The sequence below is a fragment of the Heptranchias perlo genome, chromosome 6 (assembly GCF_035084215.1).
Source record: "Heptranchias perlo isolate sHepPer1 chromosome 6, sHepPer1.hap1, whole genome shotgun sequence".
NCBI lineage: Eukaryota > Metazoa > Chordata > Chondrichthyes > Hexanchiformes > Hexanchidae > Heptranchias > Heptranchias perlo.
Genome location: NC_090330.1, coordinates 1,667,267 through 1,682,585, shown reverse-complemented (window position 1 = coordinate 1,682,585; position 15,319 = coordinate 1,667,267). Strand labels below are relative to the sequence as shown.

The following is a 15,319-nucleotide window of genomic DNA, read 5'->3' as shown; positions in this document are numbered from 1 at the left end:
CCTTCTCTGCTGTCTCCCACCCCTGCTCATGGGACCACAGAGAAGTAGGGTGCAGACAGCATTTAAGGCGCTGCAGTTTGCCCCCTTTATAATGAGAATGTCCCGCCTGCTGCCGACGGCATTATCGATAGCACAAGGGCACTGATGCTCACTCAGAACACGGCCAGGACTGTCGGTGAAAGGGGGCAGCTCGATCCAGGAGTCCATTCAGTTTCCTTACACTTCCCTCCTGCTTTAGGCCCGGATACAGCATGCAACCAACGAGAGGAGTAGAGCCAAACTATTATTAAAAGTGGTTTATTGTGTAAAAGCTTCTGCAGGAGAGGCCAGGTGCTGCAACAAGCTGTGGAAGAATAACTGTTAGCAACAAAAGAAAAAGAAACGTTCGATCGGCTCAATTGTGAACGAGCGAAAGGGACACCTTTAACCTCACTTCAGGGGCTGATGCTTCGACTGTGTTGGTGACTGAAAGTGAGGGGAGAGGTGGAGGGGAAGCTGTCATTCCACAACAGAGGGAGGAATGACGGGGAAGGGGGCTGTGATTGTTGGCAGTGGAGTAGTTTGGTTCCCTTTCATCCTCTCTCTGGAGATAGACTTACCTTAATAAAAACACTACAGTAAATGGTACAAATTAAACAGGGGATCAAACACTGCCCTCGGGACGGTTCACCCCTCACCCCCAGAGCAACGGAGGTTCGAGGATAAGCCAAATATCAGTCTCTGGGGATGCCCAGCAATCCCCCCAAACGTTGGGGGGGGGGGGTGGTGGGGGCAGCGTGTCCGAAACTGGGTTACCCTGAAAGGTGGTTTAACGTGTCCGTGATGCGGAGGTTAGTCTGTCTCTCGTGCTACAGCGGCTCGAGTAGGCTGTAGAGGGTACAATCGCATGCCACACGGGGGTGGGGGGGCGGGGGGAGGGCGGGGAGGAGTCAAGTGGAGGAACGGTGTTCATAACATCCTGGAGGTAGCGACTGAGCTTAATTCTTAATACTGAGGTACTGATCATCCACTACACTGGCAATTGCAAAAACGTCTGCACTATTCACTCTGCTAAACCACCGCCCCCAAACCCAGATTTATCTCCTGCACACAAAGTGGGTGATAAAAAAGACTTGCATTTCTATGGCGTCTTTCACCGCCTCAAGACATCCCAAAGCGCTTTACAACCAATGAAATATTTTTGAAGGGTAGTCACTGTTGTAATGTAGGAAACCTGGCAGCCAATTTGCGCACAGCAAGATCCCACAAACAGCAATGTGACAATGATCAAATATCTATTTGGTGATGTTGGTTGAGGGATAAATATTGACCCCAGGACACTGGTGAGAACTCCCCCCTGCTCTTCTTCGAAACAGTGCCATGGGATCTTTTACACCCACCTGAGGGGGCAGACGGGGCCTCAGTTTAACGTCTCATCCGAAAGACAGAACTTCCGACAGTGCAGCGCTCCCCCAGTACTGCCCCTCCGACAGTGCGGCGCTCCCTCAGTACTGCCTCTCCGACAGTGCGGCGCTCCCTCAGTACTGACCCTCCGACAGTGCGGCGCTCCCTCAGTACTGCCTCTCCGACAGTGCGGCGCTCCCTCAGTACTGACCCTCCGACAGTGCGGCGCTCCCTCAGTACTGACCCTCCGACAGTGCGGCGCTCCCTCAGTACTGACCCTCCGACAGTGCAGCGCTCCCTCAGCACTGACCCTCCGACAGTGCAGCGCTCCCTCAGTACTGACCCTCCGACAGTGCAGCGCTCCCTCAGTACTGACCCTCCGACAGTGCAGCTCTCCCTCAGCACTGACCCTCCGACAGTGCAGCGCTCCCTCAGCACTGACCCTCCGACAGTGCGGCGCTCCCTCAGTACTGACCCTCCGACAGTGCGGCGCTCCCTCAGTACTGACCCTCCGACAGTGCGGCGCTCCCTCAGCACTGACCCTCCGACAGTGCAGTGCTCCCTCAGTACTGACCCTCCGACAGTGCGGCGCTCCCTCAGTACTGACCCTTCGACAGTGCAGCGCTCCCTCAGCACTGACCCTCTGACAGTGCAGCGCTCCCTCAGTACTGACCCTCCGACAGTGCAGCGCTCCCTCAGTACTGACCCTCCGACAGTGCGGCGCTCCCTCAGTACTGACCCTCCGACAGTGCGGCGCTCCCTCAGCACTGACCCTCTGACAGTGCAGCGCTCCCTCAGCACTGACCCTCCGACAGTGCAGCGCTCCCTCAGCACTGACCCTCCGACAGTGCAGCGCTCCCTCAGTACTGCCCCTCCGACAGTGCAGCGCTCCCTCAGCACTGACCCTCCGACAGTGCAGCGCTCCCTCAGCACTGACCCTCCGACAGTGCAGCGCTCCCTCAGCACTGACCCTCCGACAGTGCAGCGCTCCCTCAGCACTGCCTCTCTGACAGTGCAGCGCTCCCTGTCAGCCTGGATTATGTGCTCAAGTCTCTGGAGTGGGGCTTGAACCCACAATCTTCTGACTCAGAGGTGAGGGCGCTGCCCACTGAGCCACGGTTGACACTTCCATCCTTATTCTAGAATCACAACGCACACACTCCAGTGAAGTGTTTGCATTTTGACAATTAAAGAATTTGCAGGAAAAGCCATTCGGCCCATCGTGCCTGTGCCAGCTCTTCAACTGGAACAGCTTACTCTAATCCCATTTCCATTTCCCATATCCTTCTGTATTCTTCCTTTTCAAATAATTAGCCAACGCCCTTTCAAAATCTTATAAACTCTACCTCAAAAGCAGCATGTGCTAAAGCATTCCGTATTCTACCCCTCGACATGAAGCAAAGCAACTGGTACCAAGGTGAGCCTGAACTCAGGACTGGTGCTCGAGACATACAGGGGAGGTTCGAACAATTCTTTTCACACAAAGGAATTTAGCACATGGAGCATGTGACCACGGAAGCATGAATTGTAGTGTTTACAGCTGCTTCTACACTGCTGCTGTTCTGGCATCACTGCTAATGTACTCTGAAGTTAAGCTCCCAAAGGCTTTGTAATCTCTTCCTAGACTGGATGTCTCTGCCCTGCCACATGCTGTGCCTATAGATCGAGACCCCAGAACAGCTTCCTCTGCTGGGGAGAGGATAATGATCTGCTGGTGGTTAAAGGAACACTTCCCAATTTGGGATCGAGCACTCCCAGAACTGTTAGATGCAGAGTGAGGCTCTCTCTACACTGGCCCATCAATGTGCCTCCGCCCTAGCCATGGCATAGTATCCGCTGCTGAACCAGTGTGTTCCTTCCCATTTCCCACACAAACCATCCTGTGGCCTTAGAGTCAGACTGCCAATTTTGTGCTGGGAGTGTGCCCATCAATCCTCGGGATGTGGGCATCGCTGGCAAGGCTGGCATTTAATGCCTGTCCCTAGTTGCCCCACAGAATTTGATACGGTTTTGATACAACTGAGTGTCTTGCTCGGCCACTTCAGAGGGCAGTTAAGAATCAACCACATTGGTGTGGGACTGGAATCACATATAGGCCAGACCGGGTAAGGACGGCAGGTTTCCTTCCCTAAAGGACATTAGTGAACCAGTTGGGTTTTTACAACAATCCGACAGCTTCATGGTCACTTTAATTACAGATTTTTTTGATTTCCAAATTGTTTTAAACTGAATTCAAACTGCCCCTGGTGGGATCTGAACTCACCTTCTCTGGATTACTGGTCCAATAACATAACCACTACACTGCTGGAGTGAGACTACCCAGAATTACCCAGGCTAGTGTCTGACCCAGTCCCACATCCAGTCACTGTCTACTGGCCCTTTATGAAACAAAGCTGTCTATTCCTGTGAATTTCTGCAGAGAAGAAATAGCTCAGAGTCGCTACCTGCAGAGAGTCAGTATGCACAGCATGCCCCGATTTGGTGAGCAGAAGTGACAATTAAAAAAAAGATATAGGTGTATATATATATATATAATGTCAAACCAGTGGAGCTCCATGATGAGAGATTGTCCAGGGGGGTCCTAGTGCGATCAGTCACTCTGTGATCCATTAACCAAGCCATATCTGGTCCCAGCCAATCCAAGTAAAAGAAACAGGAAAATATTCACATATACCACACAATGCAATCAGCCATTGGATTACCCCTTAAATCAGTCTGCACCTTCTACTACCCAAACCCAGCCACTAATTAATACATACAGCACAATGCCTGCAGTGATTGGGTCATTAATACGGACACTTGGTGTAAGCACCAAGCCTGACGTAGTCATAGGATCATTTAATGCATCAGTGTTAATGTGCTGCAGGGAATTTAAACAGATACATACATGAGCCAATATGGTTTTGTGGGATTGTCTTTAATTTATCTCGCCAATGCCCCCACCAGTGACAGGCCTGTAACGACCAATTCTGCATACCGGTGCGAAACAGAGGCACTGGTTTCCGCTGAGTGAATAACTCATTCCGTTATTAAATGGGGACATATTTTGAACAGTGTTTAGGGATGAGTTTCTGTGATTCCAGCCACTTTTCTGTGAAGAGCACCATAGAGTTTCATAGAAAAGCGTTAAGAAAGGACAGTAAGAGTCTCCCTCTGATAGCACAATGAACAATGATGAGGATCAATCCCTTGTCTGTGTTGGGTTAGCCGAGCTCGCTGGGGCAGAGACAGGGATTATATAACGGGATTGGGGATGAGCTTCGAAGGAGAGAAAGGATACGATGTCCGGGTCCTCACTCCTGGCTCTACCCCACTGAGCTCTGCTGGAGGTGAACATACAGCGATGTGGAGGGCATTCACCCCTCACACTGAGAACTGATCGATCGAGCCAGGTCACAGCACTCACAGGAACACCAAGACAGGACAGAGTGAGGGTGCAGGTAACGCACAGTGCTCAAATTGTGCTGACATCTCCCACATTCACAGCTCAGGAAATTCAAGACAAGGCACATTCTACATCAGTTTGAATCCTCGTCTGAATTATCCCTCTGATTTCTCAGAAGGGAGAAGAAACTGAGCTCTCCTCTGAACATTGCAGCAATAGGGGAAGGGGGGGTGGTGGAGAACAGGGTCCAGGGGAGGACGAGTGGGGAGTGAGAGGATGGCTGGAGGCGGGAGGAGAAGTAAAGCGGAGGGTGGTAGGGGTAGGAAGTGGCTTTCAACACTGCAGCAAATGGGGGAGGTGGCGAGGAGAGAAGATGAGGAAGTGGGCAGCAGGGGTCAGTGGCAAGGGAGAGGGCAAAAAAACCTCATTCAGAAAATACAAGTGATATTCCTGTCCAACATACAAAGAGAGAGAGTGGTGGTAAGACAACAGACCATTAACCCCCGCGTTACCAGCTGTACTGTGCGATAAGGGGGTGGGAGGGCGACAGAGTTAACACCTCCAGGTGCCAGCTGTATAGCTCAGTGAGAAAGGGGGCAATGCGGCCTCTTCTGAAAGTGCAGAATGTGGCGATCACCAGGTGTCTGAAGCATTTGATTGAAAAGGCGCTACTGGGAACCACACTGGGTCTTTGAGAAGTGACCTCTCCCTGGCACCAGCCTCAGCCACAATATCAGAAAACCCCATGGGACACGAGCCAGAAACGAGGGAGTTAGGAGTAGGAAGGGAAGTCAGGGGGGAATGGGGGAGATTGCCTGCCCCCTTACTAACACTACCCCACCCCTCTCACTCACTGAGCAATGTGCCTGACACAGGATTTAAAATCATCAATGAGAGTGCGGTTAGGAGACATCTCCTTACGCAGAGGATTGTTGAAAGGTTTCCCCCTGGGGATGATTGAGGCAGAGACCATTGCATCTTTTAAGGGAGAAGCAGGTAAACATTTCAAACACAGGAAGATACAGGGCTATGAGGAGAGAGCTGGGCGGTGGGATTAGATTTTGATTGCTCTAACAGAAAACCAGTACAGACAGGATGGGCTGAACGGCCTCCTTCTGTGCTGTAAATGTCTATCTTTTACAGTTCCATCTCTCCCCCTCCCAAACGCTGCTTATACCAGAAGAGATTGGAAAGATGTGCACAGCGCACCTGTAAAGACAACAACGCATTTATACAGCACCTTTAATGTAGAGAATGAGCCAAGGTGCTTCACAGATAAGCGTATGGAAACCAGACACCGAGCCAGGAAGGAGAGATTAGGAAGGGTAACCGAGGTTTGGTTGAAGAAGTGGGGTTTAAGGAGGCTCTGAAGAAGCAGAAGAGTTTAGGGAGGGAATTTCTCAGAGTAGGACCCAGGCAGCAGAAACCTCTGCTGACAATGGTGGAATGAAGGGAGGGGGAAGTGCAGAAAAGGTCAGAGCTAGAACAGACTCTTCCTTCGCTATGACCTACAGCCTCTCATCACAAGCCAACAGGTCAGGACTTTGATCGTTTAATAGAGTTGTGGAATAAGTTACCAGCGAAAAGACATTGAAGCAGACAGAATAAACGGGGTCCAGAGTCAATTAGATGTGTTTTGGGAGAGATATAAGGGATTGGGGGATATGGTGAGAGGGTGGGGTTGGGGGATATGGTGAGAGGGTGGGATTGGGGGATATGGGGAGAGGGTGGGGTTGGGGGATATGGTGAGGAGGTGGGATTGGGGGATATGGGGAGAGGGTGGGGTTGGATATGGGGAGAGGGTGGGGTTGGGGGATATGGGGAGAGGGTGGGGTTGGGGGATATGGTGAGGAGGTGGGATTGGGGGATATGGGGAGAGGGTGGGGTTGGATATGGTGAGAGGGTGGGGTTGGGGGATATGGTGAGAGGGTGGGGTTGGGGGATATGGTGAGAGGGTGGGGTTGGGGGATATGGTGAGAGGGTGGGGTTGGGGGATATGGTGAGAAGGTGGGATTGGGGGATATGGTGAGAAGGTGGGATTGGGGGATATGGTGAGAAGGTAGGTAGGTGGGGTTGAGTGATTAGTGAGGTAGGGTAGGCTTGTTGGGCCAAATGGCCTTTTCCTGTTCCTGAAGGTTCTTGTGATCAATTATGAGTATTTGTTACTTACATTGGAGAGTGACTGGGGTGACCAGCTCCTCCTCCATATCATCGAGATCATCAGTGAGGATGAAATGTGTGGGGGTGGATCGCGACTGACCAAGCCAGCTTGGATCCATGTTCAGCACTGAGTGCAGGGCGCTGATCCCGGGATTATTAACAATCTGAAACTTGCAGAGCATTTCGATTTGCTGCCAACGGTGCAGCCGCTCACGTAATGCGGCCGTGACCTCACTCAGCGACTGTCTGCGGTGAGAAACGGGGCAGGTCAGTGCCCGGCAAATATCGATTGGCAGTCCCCGAGACACCACCCCCAACCCCCCAACCCCCTGCCCCGGAAATATCGACACTCCCCAGAGTCTCCCCTCTAGAAATATCCACACTCTCCGAGACCCCCTCACGACCCCGGAAATATCTACACTCTCCGAGACCCCCTCACGACCCCGGAAATATCTACACTCCCTGGGACCCACCCCACCCAGAAATATCGACCCTCCCCGGGACCCCCCTAGAAATATCGACCCTCTCTGAGACCCCCCTAGAAATATCGACCCTCCCTGGGGCCCCACTCCTAGAAATATCGACATGCCCGAGACCCCCCCCTCAAAATATCAACCCTCTCCGGGACCCTCCTAGAAACATCGACTCTCTCCGGGACCCCCCTAGAAACATCGACCCTCTCCGGGACCCCCCTAGAAACATCGACCCTCTCCGGGACCCCCCTAGAAACATCGACCCTCCCCGGGACCCCCCCTAGAAATATCGACCCTCCCCTGGGCCCCCCTAGAAATATCGACCCTGTCCGGGACCCCCCTAGAAATATCGACCCTCTCCAGGACCCCCCTAGAAATATCAACCCTCTCCTGGACCCCCCCTAGAAATATCGACCCTGTCCGGGACCCCCCCTAGAAATATCGACCCTCCCCTGGGCCCCCCTAGAAATATCGACCCTCTCCAGGACCCCCCTAGAAATATCGACCCTCTCCGGGACCCCCCCTAGAAATATCGACCCTCTCTGAGACCCCCCCTAGAAATATCGACCCTCTCCAGGACCCCCCTAGAAATATCGACCCTCTGAGAGACCCCCCCTAGAAATATCGACCCTCTCCGGGACCCCCCTAGAAACATCGACCCTCCCCTGGGCCCCCCTAGAAATATCGACCCTCTCCGGGACTCCCCCTAGAAATATCGACCCTCTCTGAGACCCCCCTAGAAATATCGACCCTGTCCGGGACCCCCCCTAGAAACATCGACCCTCCCTGGGACCCCCCTAGAAATATCGACCCTGTCCGGGACCCCCCCTAGAAATATCGACCCTCTCCTGGACCCCCCCTAGAAATATCGACCCTCCCCGGGACCCCCCCTAGAAATATCGACCCTCTCCGGGACCCCCCCTAGAAATATCGACCCTCCCCGGGACCCCCCTAGAAATATCGACCCTGTCCGGGACCCCCCCTAGAAATATCGACCCTGTCCGGGACCCCCCCTAGAAATATCGACCCTCCCCGGGACCCCCCTAGAAATATCGACCCTGTCCGGGACCCCCCCTAGAAATATCGACCCTGTCCGGGACCCCCCCTAGAAATATCGACCCTGTCCGGGACCCCCCCTAGAAATATCGACCCTCCCTGGGGCCCCACCCCTAGAAATATCAACACTCCCCGAGAACCCCCACGACCCCGGAAATATCAACACTCCCCGGGACCCCCCAACCCAAAAATATCGACCCTCCCCGGGACCCCCTAGAGATATCGACACTCCCCGAGACCCCCCCCCCACTAGCCTGGAAATATCGACACTCCCTGAGACCCCCCCCCACCCCGGGAACCCCCCAGAAATATCGACACTCCCCAAGACCTCCTCACCCCGGAAATATCGACACTCAGAAGAAGCCCCTCCCGTTCCTAAACATCAACACTCCCCAACCTCCCCCTCCCCCCGGAAATATCGATACTCGCCGAGACCCCCCCCCCCCCCCCCGCCCCCACCCAATCACCCCGGAAATATCGACACTCTCAGAGACACCCCCCCCCAGGAGCCCCTCCCCCCCGGGAACCCCTCCCCTCACTCCGAGGCAGCCCCTCCCGCTTTGGAAACATCAACACTCCCCTCCCCCCTGGAAATATTGGCACTCCCCGAGACCCCCTCCCCATGAAAATATCGGCACTGCCCGAGACTCCCTCCGCTCTGCAGTTATCGGTACTGCCCAGTGCCCGGGCTCTGAACTCACTTTGCGGCGAGTATTTTGTGATCGACATCATCCAGCGAGGAGCTGTGTGCCACATGAAACGTTCCAAACAACGTGTTTCTCTTTTTCTTTATTTTTTCTGCCTGCGGAGAGGGAGTCAAAGGTCAGATAGGCACAAGCAGAAGTACAGCTTCAGGGGGTCAGTTTATTAAAGTAACACACTGGGTGGGGCCAGGCCAGTGTCTAGCACAAGCAAGTGGGAGAGAAGGAGCAAGGACCTAACTTCACCAGAGAGTGTGAGGGGGAGCAGGAGGTGGGGAGATCAGGCTAGTGGGACTAAAGTCCAGTGATGAGGACGGGCATTCCCATAGAATTATACAGCACAGAAGGAGGCCATTCGGCCCATCGTGCCTGTACGGGCACTTTGAAAGAGCTATCCAATTAGTCCCGCTCCCCTGCTCTTTCCCCATAGTCCTGCAAATTTTTCTCCTTCAAGTATTTGTCTATTTCCCTGTTGAAAGTTATTATTCATAGAATCATAGAAAAGTTACAGCACAGAAGGAGGCCATTCGGCCCATCGAGTCTGTGCCGGCTCTATGCAAGAGCAATTCAGCTAGTCCCACTCCCTCGTCCTTTCCCCGTAGCCCTGAAAATTTTTCTCCTTTCAAGTACTTATCCAGTTCCCTTTTGAAGGCCATGATTGAATCTGCCTCCACCATCCCCTCAGACGGTGCATTCCAGATCCTAAACACTCGCTGTGTAAAAAAGTTTTTCCTCATGTCACCTTTGGTTCTTTTGCCAATCACCTTAAATCTTTGTCCTCTGGTTCTTGACCCTTCCGCCAATGGGAACAGTTTCTCTCTATCTATTCTGTCTAGACCCTTCATGATTTTAAATACCTCTATCAAATCTCCTCTCAACCTTCTCTGTTCCAAGGAGAACAACCCCAGCTTCTCCAGTCTATCCACGTAACTAAAGTCCCTCATCCCTGGAATCATTCTAGTAAATCTCTTCTGCACCCTCTCTAAGGCCTTCACATCCTTCCTAAAGTGCGGTGCCCAGAATTGGACACAATACTGCAGTTGTGGCCTAACCAGTGTTTTATAAAGGTTTAGCATAACTTCCTTGCTTATGTACTCTATGTCTCTATTTATAAAGCCAAGGAATCCCATATGCATTTTTAACAGGCTTCTCAACTTGTCCTGCCACCTTCAAAGATTTGTGTACATATACCCCCAGGTCTCTCTGTTCCTGCACTCCCTTTAAAATTGTACAATTTAGTTTATATTGCCTCTCCGCATTCTTTCTTCCAAAATGTATCACTTCACACTTCTCTGTGTTAAATTTCATCTGCCATGTGTCTGCCCATTTCACCAGCCTGTCTCTGTCCTCCTGAAGTGTAATACTATCCTCACTGTTTACTACATTTCCGAGTTTCGTATCACCTGCATTATCAACCAGGTATGGTAGTAGAATGGTTATGGTGCTGAACAAGCAAGAGGTTAAGAGTTCAAATCCCACCGTGGCAAGTTGTGAAAATTAATTCAATAAATCTGGTCATTTGTGATCGGACATCAGAAAAAAAACATGAAAACTGCAGGATTGTTATCAAAACCCAGCTGGTTCACTAATGTGCTGCAGGAAAGGGAACCTGCCGTCATCACCCGGTCTGGGTCCACACAAGACTCCGGTTGCTCACTGTGTGGTTGACTCTTAATGCCTTAAGGGCACGAGGGATGGGCACTCCTCCACATCCCAAGAACAAATTAAAACAATACCGCATGCAACAATTTACTTCCTATGCTCCTGGGCTCGTAGAGATGGAAAGCAATGTTAAATATCTCAAAGCACATGATATAATCAAATACTTCTTGCAGTCTAGCAACTTGTGTAGGTAAGTGTGGCAGCCAGTGAGGGAGAGCTGCATTGCAATCTTTCAGATTAGATTTAAACTGAACACCGATCGGTCAATTCAGATGGACATTAAGGATCTCATGGGGTCATTTTAAGATGAGGAGGGGGTTCTCACTGCCCCACGAAGTAACTCCTTGGTAGAGCGGTGCTTTATAAATCAGAGTTCTTTTCCATTCTTGTCTGAAGGCGTGCGTGTCAGCCGTTGCTCAGTGGGCAGCACTCTCGCCTCTGAGTCAGAAGGTCGTGGTTTCAAGTCCCACTCCAGAGACTTAAGCACAAAATCTAGGCCGACACTCCAGGGCAGTACTGAGGGAGTGCTGCACTGTCAGAGATGCTGCCTTTTGGATGAGAGTTAAATCGAAGCCCTGTCTGCCCTCTCAGGGTGGATGTAAAAGATCCCAGGGCAATATTTCGAAAAAGAGCGGGAGAGTTCTCCCCCAGTGACCTGGGTCAATATTTATCCCTCAACCAACATCACCAAAACAAATGATCTGGTCATTATCTCATTATTACCAGTTTTAATAACCTAGTAATGAGACAATGTTGATTTCTTACTGCTACAATTTAGGATCAAGTTTGACAGCACAATGATGAGGCAGTTTTAGGATGTTATCTAAACGTTATTTGAATATTTCAAAAACTGAGATTGATAGATTTTTCTGTTTGTGGGATCTTGCTGTGCATAAATCGGCTGCTGCGTTTGCTACATTACAACAGTGACTACATTTCAAAAAGTACTTCATTGGCTGTACTACTTTGGGACATTGCGAAAGGTGCTGTAAATTGCAAGAGTAGGACAAGGGGACAAGGGTTCAAACAAAAGATAAATTTAAGATTAATGCAAGGAAGTTCTTCACAGAAAGTGATCAACACAAGGAACAGATACAGAAGTGGAGGTGAAAACCCTAGAATCATTTAAGAAACAATTAGATACTGTAATGGGGGGGGGACACTATAGGATCTTTCTTTGGGAGGGGGCGGGGTCAACTGAGAAAGGCCTTCTTCATCCATAATTAATCTGGGGTCTTACTCCAGACATTTCAGCTTCTGTATTCAGACTCCTCTCATGGTTAAGTGTTGGGTCCCTATAGCCCTGAGAGTATCGTCACTGGCCCTGATATCCAGGTGAGTTTCTGTGCCCAAGGCAAGGAACAGAAAACCTTTCATTATTTCAGCTCTTGCATCTACCCTGTGGCTGTACGAGAATTTTCTTTCACCTTTGAAAAGCAGTAAAGCATCACATCATCACACTTTGCTTTAGTTTTTAAACGAGCGAGAGACTATGTAACTGCAATATATGTTTACAATAGGTATTATACCAACTAACTCGTGGAAAAAAAAGGCCCCAAACATGTAACTGCGAAAGCTAGTCTAACCTATCGTTTCAACCGATTTGACATGACACTAATCTCATGCACATAACTGAGGAAATCACACAGTATATTTTTGTTTGACTGTAGCATGGCTCATTTCCACGCCCCCTCTCCACCCAGCCTTTCTTTTAGACTCTCTAACCGGTATTCACTGGTGAGGAAGACGGTTCCTCTGGAGAGTGCAGCCAGAGCCAAGTCCACACCACCATGGGTGGCTCAGCTGTAAAGGGCGGGGGGAGGAGAAAGGTCAGGAGAGCGATAGTGACAGGGGATTCTATAGTTAGGGGAACAGACAGGTGTTCCTGCAGCCGCAGACATAATTCCAGGATGGTATGTTGCCTCCCTAGTGCCAGGGTCAAGGATGTCACTGAGCGGCTGCAGAACATTCTGGAGTGGGAGGGTGAACAGCCAGAGGTCGTGGTCCATATCGGTACCAATGACACAGGTAGAAAGAGGGATGAGGTCCTGCAGGCAGATTTTAAGGAGTTAGGAAAAAGATTAATAAGCAGGACCTCAAAGGTAGTAATCTCCGGATTACTCCTGGTGCCTCGCGCTAGTGAGTATAGAAATAGGAGGATAGAGCAGATGAATGTGTGGCTGGAGAGATGGTGCAGGAGGGAGGGCTTTAGATTCCTGGGGCATTGGGACCAGGTCTGGGGGAAGTGGGACCTGTACAGTCCGGATGGGTTGCACCTCAATGGAGCTGGGACCAATGTCTTCTTTTGCTAGTGCTGTGGGGGAGGATTTAATCTAATCTGGCAGGGGGATGGGCACCAGGATATAGCATTGGGAAGAAGGAGCAAGATGCACAAAGGATTGGGAGAGACAGCTACCATTAGAGTAAGAAATAATACAGTATTAGGTGGGATCAGATTAAGAGATAATATAAAGTCCAAGATAGGTTTACAGTGCATGTGTGAAGTGTAGTAAACAAGGTCAGTGAGCTGCAGGCGCAATTAGCCACATGGGAATATGATGCTGTGGCAACAACGGAGACCCGGCTCAAAAAAAGGCAGGATTGGGTACTAAATATTCCTGGATACAAGGTGTTCAGGAAAGATAGGGAAGGGAAGGAAAGGAAGTGGGTGGGGGGGGATGGCAGTATCGATTAAGGAGAATATTTAGTACTGGAGAGAGTCCTGGAGGGGTGAAGGACAGAGTCTATTTGGTTAGACCTTGCCAGCGACGCCCACATCACATGAACAAATAAAAAAAAGTTAAGAAACAACAGAGGTGCCATTACACTACTGGGGGTATTCTATAGGCCACCAACTAGTGGGAAGGATATAGAGGATCAGATTTGGAGGGAAATTACAGAGATGTGTGGGAGCCACAGAGTAGTGATAATGAGGGACTTCAACTATCCTAATATAGTCTGGGATAGTAATAGTGTAAAGGGCAAAGAGGGGGAGAAATTTCTTGACCAGTATGTTTCCGGCCCAACGAGGAAGGAGGCATTGCTGGATCTGGTTCTGGTTCTGGGGAATAAGGTGGGCCAAGTGGAGAAAGTGTCAGTGGGGGAACATTTAGGGGTTGGTGATCATGGTATCATAACGTTTAGAATAGCTATGGATAAGGACATGGACCACTCAAAGTAAAAATACTCAGTTGGAAGAGGGCCAATTTCAGTGGGATGAGAACAGATCTGGCCCGGGTAAATTGGAATCAAAGATTGGCAGGCTAAACTGTAATTGAACAGTGGGCGGCCTTTAAAGAGGAGATGGTTCGGGTACAGTCTGGGTACATTCCCACGAGGGGGAAAGGTAGGGCAACTAAAGCCAGAGCTCCCTGGATGACGTAAGAGATAGAGAGTAAGAGGAAGCAGAAAAAAGGGGCATATGACAGATGTCAGGTTGATAATACAAGTGAGAACCAGGCTGAATATAGAAAGTTCAGAAGGGAAGTGAAAAAGGAAAGAGGAGCAAAGAGTCAGTATGAGAATAGACTGGTGGCCAACATAAAAGGGAATTCAAAAGTCCTCTATAAGCATGTAAACAGTAAACGGGAAGTAAGGAGGGGTGGGGCTGATTAGAGACCATAAAGGAGATCTGCCCATGGAGGCAGTGGGCATGGCTGAGGTACTAAATGAGTACTTTGCATCTGTCTTTACCAAGGAAGAAGATGCTACCAAAGTCACAGCAAAAGAAGAGGTAGTTGAGATACTGGATGGGCTAAAAATTGATAAAGAGGAGGTACTAGAAAGGCTAGCTGTACCTATCCTAGGTTGCTGAGGGAAGTAAGGGTGGAAATGGTGGAGGTACTGGTCATAATCTTCCAATCATCCTTAGATACCAGGGTGGTGCCAGAGGACTGGAGAACGGCATATGTTACACCCTTGTTCAAAAAAGGGTGTAAGGATAAACTCAGCAACTACAGGCCAGTCAGTTTAACCTCAATAGTGGGAAAACTTTTAGAAACAATGATCTGGGACAAAATTAACAGTCACTTGGGCAAGTGTGAATTAATTAAGGAAAGCCAGCACGGATTTGTTAAAGGCAAATCGTGTTTAACTAGCTTGATTGAGTTTTTTGATGAGGTAACAGAGAGGATTGATGAGGGCAATGCGATTGATGTGTATATGGACTTCCAAAAGGCGTTTGGTAAAGTGCCGCATAATAGGCTTGTCATCAAAGTTGAAGCCCGTGAAATAAAAGGGGCAGTGGCAGCATGGATACGAAATTGGCTAAGTGACAGGAAACAGAGAGTAGTGGTGAACGGTTGTTTTTCGGACTGGAGGGAGGTGTACAGTGGTGTTCCCCAGGGGTCAGTGCTGGGACCACTGCTTTTCTTGATATATATTAATGACTTGGACTTGGGTGTACAGGGCACAATTTCAAAATCTGCAGATGACACAAAACTTGGAAGTGTAGTGAACAGTGAGGAGGATAGTGATAGACTTCAAGAGGATATAGACAG

The 15,319-nt window shown here is 50.2% G+C and overlaps 1 protein-coding gene across 10 annotated transcripts in view; it reads right to left on the bottom strand.

Moving 5' to 3' along the window:
• The window catches only part of stim1b (stromal interaction molecule 1b), a 129,880-nt gene that overhangs the window by 13,829 nt on the left and 100,732 nt on the right, over positions 1-15,319 (bottom strand). For 5 of the 10 annotated variants that reach the window (XM_067985562.1, XM_067985566.1, XM_067985563.1 and 2 more), the window contains exons 9-11: positions 9,159-9,259; positions 6,939-7,174; positions 3,927-4,007 (exon numbers count right to left, since the gene is read on the bottom strand). In XM_067985562.1, coding sequence (XP_067841663.1) covers positions 3,927-4,007; positions 6,939-7,174; positions 9,159-9,259 — 418 coding nt within the window. Of the gene's footprint in view, positions 1-3,926; positions 4,008-6,930; positions 7,175-9,158; positions 9,260-15,319 lie in introns of those variants that run through there. The other 5 variants (XM_067985564.1, XM_067985568.1, XM_067985565.1 and 2 more) reach the window with 2 other exon arrangements.